General features: G+C 44.1%; 1 protein-coding gene across 1 annotated transcript in view; it reads left to right on the forward strand.

The window, feature by feature from the left end:
- Window positions 1-13,250, forward strand: part of pou6f2 (POU class 6 homeobox 2) — a gene marked incomplete at both ends in the record, with an annotated part of 129,410 nt that overhangs the window by 96,919 nt on the left and 19,241 nt on the right. Inside the window, 2 exons of the mRNA XM_080751779.1 lie at window positions 5,440-5,652; window positions 9,378-9,534. Of these exons, the coding sequence (XP_080607905.1) occupies window positions 5,440-5,652; window positions 9,378-9,534 (370 nt within the window). The remainder of the gene's footprint in view (window positions 1-5,439; window positions 5,653-9,377; window positions 9,535-13,250) is intronic.

Below are 13,250 nucleotides of genomic sequence, written 5' to 3' on the forward strand. Positions count from 1 at the left end.
GAATATTCAAAAAAAGTAATAAAATATTTGGAAAAGAAAGTGCATAATAGATCATTGTGAACTCACAACTGGAACTCAGACGGAATTCCAAAAAAGTCTTAAACATTTCCCCACCTGCCATCCCAGTAAACACCACACGTCATTTAGACCTATGGTTATGATTAGCCCTCATTTGAACCGTCTATCGTCAGTCTGTCTATAGACCGATTGTAGCTGATTACATTTAATCCATTATTCCATACTTGTTGATTAAAAAAACAGCTTTAATATCCACACCTGGTTTTCAAAATTTCAAATATAAGTAATTTTAAGAGCCAATTTCACTATATAGTCAGGTATAGTTGTAGCCGTCATCTGAACGCTTCCATTTAAACGATATATCACCGTTTGGGACAAACGTGTGTTAGACCATCTTTTTTTTTAAATACATTTTTATCAAGTTGTTCATTATCGGATGCTAACAGTATCTCCCGGTTCTACCTTAATAGTTGTAGTTTAATTGCATCCACTGAGCAGTTTTCTGGCCATATTTGCACATCTTTTAGCCGATTAAAAGACGTGCTGGGCAATACCTTTGAAAAATTCTAAAAGTGTAATAAATAATGGCATAATGCCGTGGTGCTGCTCATGACAGCATACTATTACTTCTCTGAGTTACATAATTCATTCTGACACCAACAGACACAAACACACAATACTGCATGTCTCCCTGGCCACATCCCCACCCCCACCATACGATAATGATTAAATAAAATCGTTTTATAGCTATGCATCAATATAAAGTTAGTTTGTGTTGTCAAAATGCACCGACCTAAAAGGAACAGCGGGAGGCGATATGTCAACTACTAATAGCTGCTGGAACACAAAGAAGTTATACGTTGTTGCCGTGGTCCAGCGGTAACGCACAGGTCTCGTGTACAGAAGTTCCCGAGTTCGAACCCCGTCGACTCCCTGTGTCAAATAATAGCATGCAAGAATGCAATACAAATACGATCAGCTGTGGGTGGTTCAGGAAGCATATGGCTCTCAGAACCATAGAATAGTGATTTTAAACCCTGCTGGCTGCCATCATTTTCACTACTTTCGGCGGCCGCTAACGGTGAAATGTAGCCGTTTATATGACGTTGATACAATGTCTCGTCTATGTATAGCCGTTGAAAAAACTTTAAAATTTAAACTCGTCACAGACCGGATCTAGCTAGACGTCCGGTTACGTCGAAGACGTGATTTGAACGTTCAAATCACCCCAAATTGCTTAGTGGGATGGGTTTCAATTCACAGCACGGAGGATGAAGGAAAAAAAAAAAAAGAATGGTGGAATGGTGGTCCCCAGATAATTAGCTTAATGTGCAACATGGTTTTCTCACTCAACAGTAAACACACCAACAGTCAGTAAAAGTATACAGGGTATCTATCTGCACATTTCTAAAGTGACAATTTCATTACTTTGATAAGACCTTTCTAATACCAAATTGGCCAAATTATCAAATATGTACGTAAGAAAAATATTGTGAAAATAGACTACAAGCTCACAACGCCTCAAACTTGTAGTTCGGCTAACGTCACAGTATTCATCCGTCCAAACGAGTCAAACTAAATGTAATGTCTACAAAAATGCTTGTCAGGGTTGGGGGTCCCAAGTTCAAATATGATTATTTTGGGGGTTCGTGGCCTGAAAAGTTTGGGAACCCTTGACTTGGGTCGAAAACAAACACAAGCGTCTGGAAAGAAAACAGTAGGCAAAGAGAGAGAGAGAGAATGACAGTCACAAACAGGAATCCTGTGGCATGAGAGGATGTATTTGAATGCTGCTTTACCCCTCTGTGTTAATATCTCTAATACCTACATTTTCTCAGTTGTGAAATATAGAGCGATCTTATTAAGTAACCCCCAAGACAACTGACTGGGCCCTCCAAAGAGCCACATCGCCTATACAAGCAGCGTGTGCAGGGGCGTCTCACCAAATTCTGGGCCCTGGGTACAAGGATTCACTGCGGGCCCCCCATGAATGTTAACTATTGAAAAATAGCAGATATACAAGCTCACAGCGCGGCACCGAGTGCCGCGATGCGAGCTTGTATATCTGCTATTTTTGAAAAAACGTGAAAATGTGTGCAAGAAACCTATGTCAAGGACCCCCAAGATGATATGTATTTGGCCATGGACCCCGATCTCAAAATATTTAGTTCCAGGGACCCCCAGAAGCAAAATTTGAGTTAGAAATGTTCGCTTAAAAAATACACATAATCAAAGATTTTCACACATTTTCACAACTTTTCAAAAATAGCAGATCTACAAGCTCGCAGCGCGGCACCCGGTGCCGCGCTGTGAGCTTGTATATCTGCTATTTTTCAATAGATAAAGTTATTAGGGCCCCTCCACCTTGGGCCCCAGTAACTCAGTCCCACTTTCCTACCCCTTGTGACTCCCCTGAGCGTGTGACACTGAAGAAGAAAGACTGAGTAGCAACGCACTGGCGGCAATGGGTTTGAGATGAGAGCTGAGCTGTCAGTACATTGCTCTTTTATTATGCTTATAGAACAACCACTTAGTCCAATGACGATGAATAATTGAGTGGAACAAGTTCCCCCTGCTGCACAAGGCATGCCGGGACTCCGGGGGGGGACACGAGCATCAGGCACCGCGCAATAAAATATGCTAAGTGGCAGGAGACTACATTACAGGGAGGGGGAATTTGTAAGAGGCGATGGATGCGCAGAGAGAGAGATAAATTATCTCTCTTCTAATGCGAAGCAACGTAAGCAAATGAGCCGTGGCGGGGATGAATTACAGATCGCCGGCCCACCTTTCTCCGGCTGATCCTTCCCTATTATGTCAAAGAGAGGGGTAGGGTGTTGGAGACATGAGAAGGGGGCGAGGGCGGGGGAGAAAGGGGGAATCAGATTAGCTAGCCGTGGCGGTGGAGCATGCAGCTATAGGGCCAGAGGGAGAGATAAAAGACCGCAAGCTGGCGTGCGGCAAAGCTTGTATGTGCACAGTAAAAATATATATATTGTTTGTTGCTGTCGGGCTAGAAACCTCTTATCTCCGTATTCTAACTTCTTGTGTTTTTTTCCCCGTAAATTAATGCCCTAACAAGCGACGTGTTCTGAGTTTGTCGATCTTCTACTTTTGCTGCTTTTGAATTTGGACCCTGAAAAGTAACAGTTTTGGATATGTGAGGTTTCCACCCGACAGAGACCGTACACTTTAGTATAAGTATAGGTGTCCTTTTTGACCAGATGCCGCCCGACATGACCCAGACCAAATGACCACATGTCACGATCATTGTGTCAAAAATAATTGCAATTAACGATAACGCGACAATCAAAATATGCGTAAAACCTAAAATGCCATGATCTGTCCCTTTTAGCGCCACCGCAGGCCGATGTTTGCAAAACACATTTTTGGACACTGCTCCAACAGATTTTGCCCTAAAATCACGCAAAGCAGTACACAGTACAGTAGTCATACATGTGACCTGACGGTCGCTTATCTCCCGATTTGGGAGTCTTACTGGTGTATTTTGTAATAATTTAAATCTACAAAAAGTTACAAGTAACCAAAGTGTTCAAATAATTGTAGTGGAGTAAAAGTATAATTCTTGCCTCTGAGATGTAGTGGAGTAGAAGTAAAAGTATTGGAAATTGGAGATACTCAAGTAAAGTAAAGTACAAATAGCTTACGTAAAAATGTTAAGTACAGTACTTAAGTAAATGAGTTACTTTATACCACTAATGGTGGGGTGGTGGTATTGATTGATTGAAGTATTTATTAGAAGTTTGCATAGGGAAAGTTACAGTTTCATGACAGTACAGTTCACTGGTACACGGTCAACTAAAAGGAAACTCAGATAAGACGAGGCTTATTTGCATTCAGATCCTTCTCTTTAACTCATATATCATTGAATGACAGACAGAACACAGTACTATGCAGTAGATATCATTAGAAAAAAAATGTTGTAAACAGAAAAAATAAATAAAAGGTATAAGAAGGGTCAGGGTTAACTTGGTTTATTTGTCACCAGTTTCGAGTGGCAGCCGGCTGTAAGTGTTTTTTCAGAGCGGTTTTAAAGGAAGTTAGGGATTTACACTCCTTCAAGGCCTTCGGTAGGGTGTTCCACATTTTAGTGTTATAGCCTGAGAACGAATTTGACCCTTTGTTTGAGCCAAATCTGTGGCGCTACCTCCATGATGTTTTGGAAGTAGCCTACTCCGTCAGGTACATCTTAATGTATCTTAGTGCTGTAGTGTATCTTGTACACCAGGCCCATTGCAAGATACTGTAAGGAGAAGGTTTGCAGAGAACTGCTGTCTCTGGGAAGTACCCATGACCAGTGTTGCCATGTCTGCTTATTATAAGCGACTTTGGGCTTGTTTTCTTTTTTCTTCTGTAAAGTCGCTTGTAAATATTGGTAGTTGTGTAGATCGTCTATTTTCAAATAGCCAATGTATGGGTTGAAAGTGCTCATGTGGCCTATAATAGTCGCTTCTTTTGGGATTTGTTGCTTATCTCTCTCGCAAGATCTGGCAACCGTGCCCATATGGCCCCTACAGATAACATTAACCTTCATCATGGTGAAGAGGTGCTAAGAAAGCCAAAGCAGCAGCACTCTTATTATGGTCACATACTGTCTGCTTCTGAGAGCTTGAAACACTGCAGTGACAGTCCTTTGATCTGCCCCTTCCTGAGAGAGGAGAGGAGAGGAGAGGAGAGGAGAGGAGAGGAGAGGAGAGGAGAGGAGAGGAGAGGAGAGGAGAGGAGAGGAGAGGATGAAGGGATTAGATGACGGGGGTCAAGTGCACCATAGGACTGTGTAGTTCCCTCTCTGTGACTCCCTGCTAACACTCTTTCTATTATATATGTTTGTCTCTCTCAGAGACAAACACACACACACACGCACGCACGCACGCACGCACGCACGCACACACGCACGCACGCACTCACGCAGTTACGCACGCACACACACACACACACACACACACACACACAAGCACGCACACACGCACGCAGGCACGCACGCACGCACGCACACACACCTATTTCTATTTATCTCTATCTATTTATCCATCTTGTTTTCCGTTTTTCTTACCTTTTCAAGTAGTCACAGATTATTTATCTTCAGTATGATCGATCCCCGAGTCGTTCCGACCAGCGGGTCTCTACAGTATATGGGCCGTTGAAACAGCATCCCTCGCCCAGGCATTGTGTTCCAAAAAATATATAACATGCCAATGTGAAAAGGGTGGCATTTGTTCCTTGACCCTGGTGGGAATACAGTATGTGTGCCAAATTTCACGGAAATCGCAAGCTGCGTTCATGATGTGAGGCATTTTAATCTAAACGGACCAATCCTGCATGCAAACTTTGGAAGGGGTAATCAGCTAATTTAGTCTCTTCTCTATTACCCCCCCCCCCCCCCCCTCTCCCCCTTTGTAGATAATCGGAACAATCCCACTGATGCCCAACTCTGCAGGGCCCTCGAGCCAATCAGGGGGTGGCTGCAACCCGGCACTGCAGGTGCAGCCAATTACACCGCAGCTGCTGACCAACGCTCAAGGCCAGATCATCGCCACAGTGATCGGGAATCAGATCCTGCCGGTCATCAACACCCAGGGGATCACGCTGTCACCAATCAAGCCTGGACAGCAGGTAGCTCACACACACACACACACACACACACACACACACACACACACACACACACACACACACACACACACACACACACACACACACGTATGCACGCACGTACGTACACACACACACACACACACACACACACACACACACACACACACACACACACACACACACACACACACACACACACACAAAAGGTTGGACACATTTTGAGTTTGTAGATTTGCTACTTTAGCTGTTTTTGAATTTGAATCCTGAAAAGTAACAGTTCTGGAAATGTTCCACCTGACAGAGATGAAAAACATGCCCATTATATCACCAAGCACGATATCATTTCAATAGCCATCCTAGATGGACAGACCTTGATTGATCCTGCAAGGGGATCATTTATTATAATGTTAGACATTAATCATCATGTTACACATTAAGTCAATATAATGGCAATTACTGAATTAGCCTTTCAACTGAACATACAGGAAACAACCCAAATAAATATGAATAAAGATAATGAGGACTATAATAATATGAATTGCCTGCCAGAGTGTGCAGAGTACAGTGCCAATACAAACAACAGATGATCTACCAGAGCTTATATCCCATCATCAGCAAGGAGACTTGTATTGCAGAAGACAGTCTGGCGTCTGGAAGCAGTGTTGCCATGTCTTCTTATTATAAGCGACTTCGGGCTTGTTTGTAATGTGGCCTATGTTAATATATTCGCTTCTTTTGGCCTTGTTTTCATAGACCTGGTTGCTTATTTCGCTCGCAGAATCTGGCAACGCTGCCTGGCAGATGCTGGCTCAGCCACAGCGGCTGTATATTCTGCTGTCTCTATGAGCTTCATAACACCCCCCCCCCCTTCCCCCCTAAACACACACACTCACATAAAAACACACACACACCCGGCATCACAATCCAGGCTTTTTTGTTTGTCATGAACGGCTCATGACAATTAGAGTGTGTTTCCTTGCCGTCATCAGAACGCCTGGTTGGATGCTAATAGCAGTCAGTGGCAGAAACATGTGGACACAGCGGTCCTCCCTCCTCCGTATCAAACATAATTCATGATCTCGCCGCGCGATGCACTACAGACGGCGCGGGGGGAAAACTATGTATTTTCATGTTTAATGCACATTGGAATTGCTCTTACAACATCAAGACGGGGGTGTGTGTGTGTGCTGTTACACGTCTTCACTCCCTCGAAAGTGAAGGTCGTCTCTGCCACACTAGAAAGCTAAGGCTCCTATTCCTACTATCCCTCTTTGCTATTAATTATTTTCCTCTCGCTGCATGTGTTTGTTTGGATGGTTTTGGGGGGTGGGGGGGATGTCAACAGCGATGCACACACTGTCAGGGGCTGTTGACAGGCCCGGGTAGAATTATCTAGCTTCACTTGGAAATATTCTTCTAGGCTGCAAGCGCTCTCTTGACAACCGTAAATTATTATGCCCCCCCGTTTGGAAACAATGTGTACACGAGGCTGGCTTTGAAGTGGCGACAAAAGCATAAACATTATTACATATGCATTAATTCGTTCAAGAGTGTGATTGTGTGTGTGTGTGTGTGTGTGTGTGTGTGTGTGTGTGTGTGTGTGTGTGTGTGTGTGTGTGTGTGTGTGTGTGTGTGTGTGTGTGTGTGTGGCCATGGTGACAATTAGGTGTTCATCTGCGGCGGGGTTGGGTTCATTCATCCATCCTGCAACCGTTAGAGAGAGAGGAGGCCCTTCGCCATAAACTGCTACCCTGTAATTCAGCGCTGACGATGTCATTACCAAGTCAATAGCATTTTGAATGGGGTGTGTCTGCGTGTCTGTGCGTGCGTGCGTGCGTGCGTGCGTGTGTGCGTGCGTGCGTGCGTGCATGTGTGTGTGTGTGTGTGTGTGTGTGTGTGCGTGCATGCGTGTGTGCGTGTGCGCGCGTGCGCGCGTGTGTATGTGTGTGGCTCCATGCCTGCACACTTTGGCACATTATAGATACTAGAATAGGGAGTAGATGTCGGGGTGGGAAGGAGGGGGAAGAGTTACTGTGCGTGTATAGAGCCAAACTCTAACTGTGCAAAGAAAAAAACGAACAAAACAAAACAGACAATTAAAACATCCTCGTACTGGTTGTATATAATTTGTTCTCTCTTCCATGCTGGATACAAGATGTTATCTCTTCCCTTTAAACATCTGATCAAAGGGAAATACAAACGGCCGCGGTCAGAGAGGACAAATCAGGGGGTTTGAAAGTGTGACTGAGGGCGAGGAGGAGAGAGAGAGGAGCAGAGGAAGGACTGTGTGTGTGTGTGTGTGTGTGAGTTTTCTAAATGGGGTGATGAAAAGTGATGGGTTTTTTGTTGAGCTCTGCAGGGGTCCAACAAGACTCCCGAAGTCTGAAAGGTTTCCTGGCAAGCACACACATTCCGCTCGCACACACACACGCACACGTGCAGAGAGGCATGCACACAGACACATGTGCAAGTGTGCAAAAAACAAAACAAAACAACCTTCCGTTATATTGAGGAAAGAAAGAAACAAACAAAAGAAAAAACATAAAACAGCCTCGACAGACTTTGATGTGTGATGGAAGTCACCACCGCCATATCCTCAGTAATCTGAACTGTGCAGAGACACCACATTTGAGCGATTTTCACTGAAGATAATGGTTGCCAAACATTAGGAGCAGCAGTCAGATGATGCAACTGTGAGTTATTATATGACTGTTATGAAGAAAGAGCTGTACACACACACACACACACACACACACACACACACACACACACACACACACACACACACACACACACACACACTCAGTCACTTAAAGCTTTTCAAAAATAAGAAGCCACAACGCAAGGCTCAGGCGACAAAACAGGTCGGGCTAGTTATGTTTGATTGTTTTCACTGGGTGAATACATAGAGCAGTGGTTCTCAACCTGGGGGCCTACATAAGACCAGTGTTTCCCCCTCTCTCTCTCTCTCTGTGTGTGTGTGTGTGTGTGTGTGTGTGTGTGTGTGTGTGTGTGTGTGTGTGTGTGTGTGTGTGTGTGTGTGTGTGTGTGTGTGTGTGTGTGTGTGTGTGTGAACATTTTGGAAGTGGGATGTACTGTACATATCTTAAGGGTGATATTATACAGCTTGGTTACAAATGTCCATACATTTGCTGTGAGAGGGGGAGCGGTGGGGGAGTCTGTGGGGGCAGGGCATGTTCTTTACTCTGCATCATGAGTGCCCATACCCTAGGTGGGGTTTGCATGTTCTCCCCGTGTTTCCTAGGGTAGGTACCCTCACAAAAGACATGCAGTAATCCTGGTCTCTATACTGCCCAGGATTACAGGCATTACATCGGCAAGGGGTATACAATCGGTTACAAAAATCGTGGGATAAAAATAAATGTATAATAATAATAATAAAAGATAAATTGCTATGAGAGGCCTGCAGATTGCAGGAATGCCCAAGCCAAGAGCTAATAAGGAATTGGCTAAATTCTGTTCAGTGTCTTTGATAATTGGCAGTCACCATAGCTGTGTGGAGGAGGCGATGCTTCCTGTACCCGTGATCTGTATCCTGAAACACTTATTGTTGAGTTTTCCAAGTTTGTGCTTCTACTGTTGTTTGTGTTCAAGAATGTCTTTTCAAATGTGAACGCAAATAAATATGTTAAATGTGTGTGTGTGTGTGTGTGTGTGTGTGTGTGTGTGTGTGTGTGTGTGTGTGTGTGTGTGTGTGTGTGTGTGTGTGTGTGTGTGTCCAAATGCCCAATGCTCAGCAGGGTCAGAGCGGTCCCTCCCCATCGCAGCAGCCCAGTCTCCTCCACATGTCCCACAGACAGAGCCCTCTGCACCATGCCTCTTCCTCCTCCTCCACCTCCTCCTCTTCCTCGGCTCTCAGCGTGGGACAGTTAGTCAGCAGTAAGTAGTGTCCAACGCAACGCACGCACGCACGCACGCACGCACGCACATACACATACATACACGCACACGCACACATGGATCTTGTATCCGGGGGCACGGTGGCGCAGTCAGTAGTGCTGTCGCCTCACAGCTAGAAGGTCCTGGGTTCGATTGGGGACGCTGTGGGCGCTGGGGGGCGTGTTCCCTCCTCCGCATCATCAGTGCCCATACCCTATGTGGGGTTGGCAAAAGGGAATTTCTGAGTGGAGTTTGCATGTTCTCCCCGGGTCTCCTAGAACATGCAGTATTCCTGGTCTCTATACCGCCTCCCCCTGGCCAGCCGGGGCGCCTGATGGAGGGGAAAGGAACTGGTTGGAATAACATGTTCCTTCCAACCGGGGGAAATTCCCCCCTGTCAGGTGAAATAAAGCAACTTGGACTCCTCATGCATAGAAGGAAGCATGAGGTCAGTCCGTTGTCTCCCCAGGTTGGCAGAGGGAGTGTAGCGCCCAGGATTACGTTAGATGATTGACACCGGGTTAAAAATGGGTTACAAAATCGTGGGATAAAAAAAGGATCTTGAATCCCTTCACCCTTTTTGACTTAAGAGGGGGGGGAAGCATGTTATGGGGATGGGTGGGGTCTCTGGGAATGCACTGTGTTAATTTAACTCTGAGAGTGTACAAATGGAACCAAATGGACTTGTGAGGGTCCATTTGGATCCATGTGTACACTCGCAGAGTTACTGACCGGTAAGGGTCCATTTGGACCGCTGGTGGTCCCCAGACCTGCCGTTGAGAACCAGCCTCATACCATTATGGCTTGTAAAGCCATGTAACATCGAGTGAAGCTTCCTGAACACTGTCTACGCATTTCTTTCCAGCGTATTGCTTACTGTAGCATTAGTGTGAGATTTATGGCAAATTTGTTAAATTAACATCGTCGCTTGAGCACTGAACATGACGGACATGCCGTGCTTACACGGCTATCGGTATAGGAAGCTTCCGATTGATTCCCGCTGTCCTATAGTCTACATGGGTTATTTCTTCCTGGCTATGTCAATTCAGAGGTTGTGTGTGTATGTAATGAACATAAGCTTCACTCTCTCATTGCCTGGGCACTTGGCAGAGCCTTATAAATCACTAGGCTACAGTCTGTCAGCATGACCCCCCCCTACCCTACCCTCCATCGTCTTAAAAACTCTCTTTTATTCAGATAAATTTCATTTGTCAGAGTCAATTCCCTTAAACTCCAGGTAAACACATTTCAAAGGCAACTACAATGCCGGGCAATGTAATAAAAACGAAGTTGCCATTGATCAACTGTTTGTAGACATTTTAGTTTAGTTTGTTGTTTGGCTCCTTCCTTGGCAAATATCCTATAAGCCAATTCTGAGGCTGCACAATGGAACAGTCCTCTCAGTCCGATTATTTAATACAGTTAATATTTTTCTCCTGAAAGTAAGCCATCTATTCTCAATATTGCTTATAGCGCAAGTCCCACGCGACAAGAGTGCCATCCGTGAAAATGAAATGCTATTGTTGTGCACCGTCCGTCGGTAGCAAGGAACTTAACACAACTGTGAATCTCTGCGTTATTCCTAATTATTTCTAGAGATGTACCGATTTTTTTCCTTCCCGATACCGAGTACAGATCCGATACCAGTGTGTCATTTTAAAATAATCTAGGACAGTGGCTCTCAGTGGGTTAGTATGTAGTGCAGCTACAGTAAGAGCATAAAACAGTGTTGCCACACCAACTGAGGTATTCAAAATACAAAATAATTTAAACGTACATGACGTATCATGTGATAAATTACATGGTATCGGAATGGCATAGACTGACATACTCGCCGTTACCAGCATTTTATGCAGTATCGGCAGCTTTTCCTATACTGGTATCGGTCTCTTACTCATCCCCCCCCCCCCCCCCCCCCCCAGCGAACCAAAAATGACACATAAAAAAGAGAATAGAAGTTTTGCTATTTACGCACTGAGGACCACATCAGTGGAGGGCTTTTCAACTATAAGTGCTATAAAGAGAACTCCGGCTTGGATCTCCCCTGAGAGCGATGATGACGAAGGTGCTAATGCTCATCCTGCCGCCTTCAGTCAACTCGGGAGGCTCCAGATCCCTCGCCGCCCCTCCAAATGTTCACACGTCTGGAGGAGGCGCGCGCCGCGCATGCATGCCACGCATCACTTATGAGGCACTGCGAGATGGCGGGGCCCCATAGATTTTTGCTTAAATACGCATGGAGGATTCCTTTTAATAATTCATTGATAATGACCAAGATGAATAATTCAGGGGCATAAACTTTGCTTTAGTAAGCAGGATGGCAGGGCACCTGACATTGATGTACAATGTGAAATCGCTTTTTATTAGCCGGGAAATTCTTCAAAAATGCCTCCCAGTGAAGTTTTTTTGTTTTTTTCAAGGCTGCTTAAATGTGGTTGTGGAAAACGCGGTGGTGTACAAACAGCATTTCTCCGTACTGAGAGAAAAAAAGGGTATTTGTTGAATGAAGACGGATATCATTTTTATCAACAACACGCTTTTATGGTGTGGAGGTTGTCAGTTGTCATCCTCGTGGATGGAAAGGAGCGCAGGAATGATTCTTTAATACATTCCAGGATGCTTGCTTTTATTGTAAAGGGGAGAATGTCTATTTTCTTTAGCACAGAGAGAGGAATGAAAAGGAATCCAGAGAATGCTAGTGGGCCTGCCCCGCATATTTACCTTTTCAGTCGATCTGTGTCCATCTATTTATGACAATCGGCTTTTATAGTAGATCAAGTCGACCTGTGTCCATCTATTTGTGACAATGGGCTTTTATAGTAGATCAAAGACGTCACAGAGTCTTTCAATTTATGTTTACCATGCCACACTTTTGTATCCACACTCCAGAGGATTGTACAGCATACCAAATATATTGTTTTGAATTACGAGACTGCATAAAGACTATAAGATAAATCATTTATTCTTATCTTAATATAACCAAATCATCACCATGCTAGATTGGAACATTGCTTGTAGAAAAAGAATGAACTTTAAGGTATAAGTGATTTGTCTTTGGTTAAAATAAGTGGTGAATACCTCTATATTCTGATAGTACTCATTGACTTTTTGTTCACAGGAGTTTCCATGTCTCTCCAGCTCTTTATTAAACAGACAATTCATGTTCAGGTTGGGATAGCAATTTTATCCAATCAGGATAGAGAACTCAGTCAGGACTCAGGATACAGATTAAAAAAGTGAAATTGGAAGTGATGACACAAAGAAATGAGCAGACAATACAATACAATACAATACAATACAATACAATACAATACAATACAATACAATACAATACAATTGGAAAACAAAATATGTACAAGTGAAAGGAGTGTAACAGTTTTCATGCATCAAGGTTACATGCAGGCAGAGCAGGGATATATACAATGGTTTTTAAGTTGGTTGGGTTCCATTTGATATCCTTCTCCTATCACAGCAGCTTACGAATCTTGCTGCTGTGTTTGCACATTGTTTTACTTCACCCAGCAGGTATGGGAGTTTTTCATCATTGGTCATGTTTTCAAACTCTCCTTACTCTCTCCTGATTGGCTGAAATATGCTTTAGCCTTTTAACAAAAACGAGAAAGCATCTATTCATTTTAGATTTTAACCACTTTAACCGTGTCAATCTGCACAGTGCTGCATGCTCTTAGATCTGCTATTTTTGAAAAATCATGACA

This window comes from Nannobrachium achirus (genome assembly GCF_963921795.1).
Source record: "Nannobrachium achirus genome assembly, chromosome: 21".
Classification (NCBI taxonomy): domain Eukaryota; kingdom Metazoa; phylum Chordata; class Actinopteri; order Myctophiformes; family Myctophidae; genus Nannobrachium; species Nannobrachium achirus.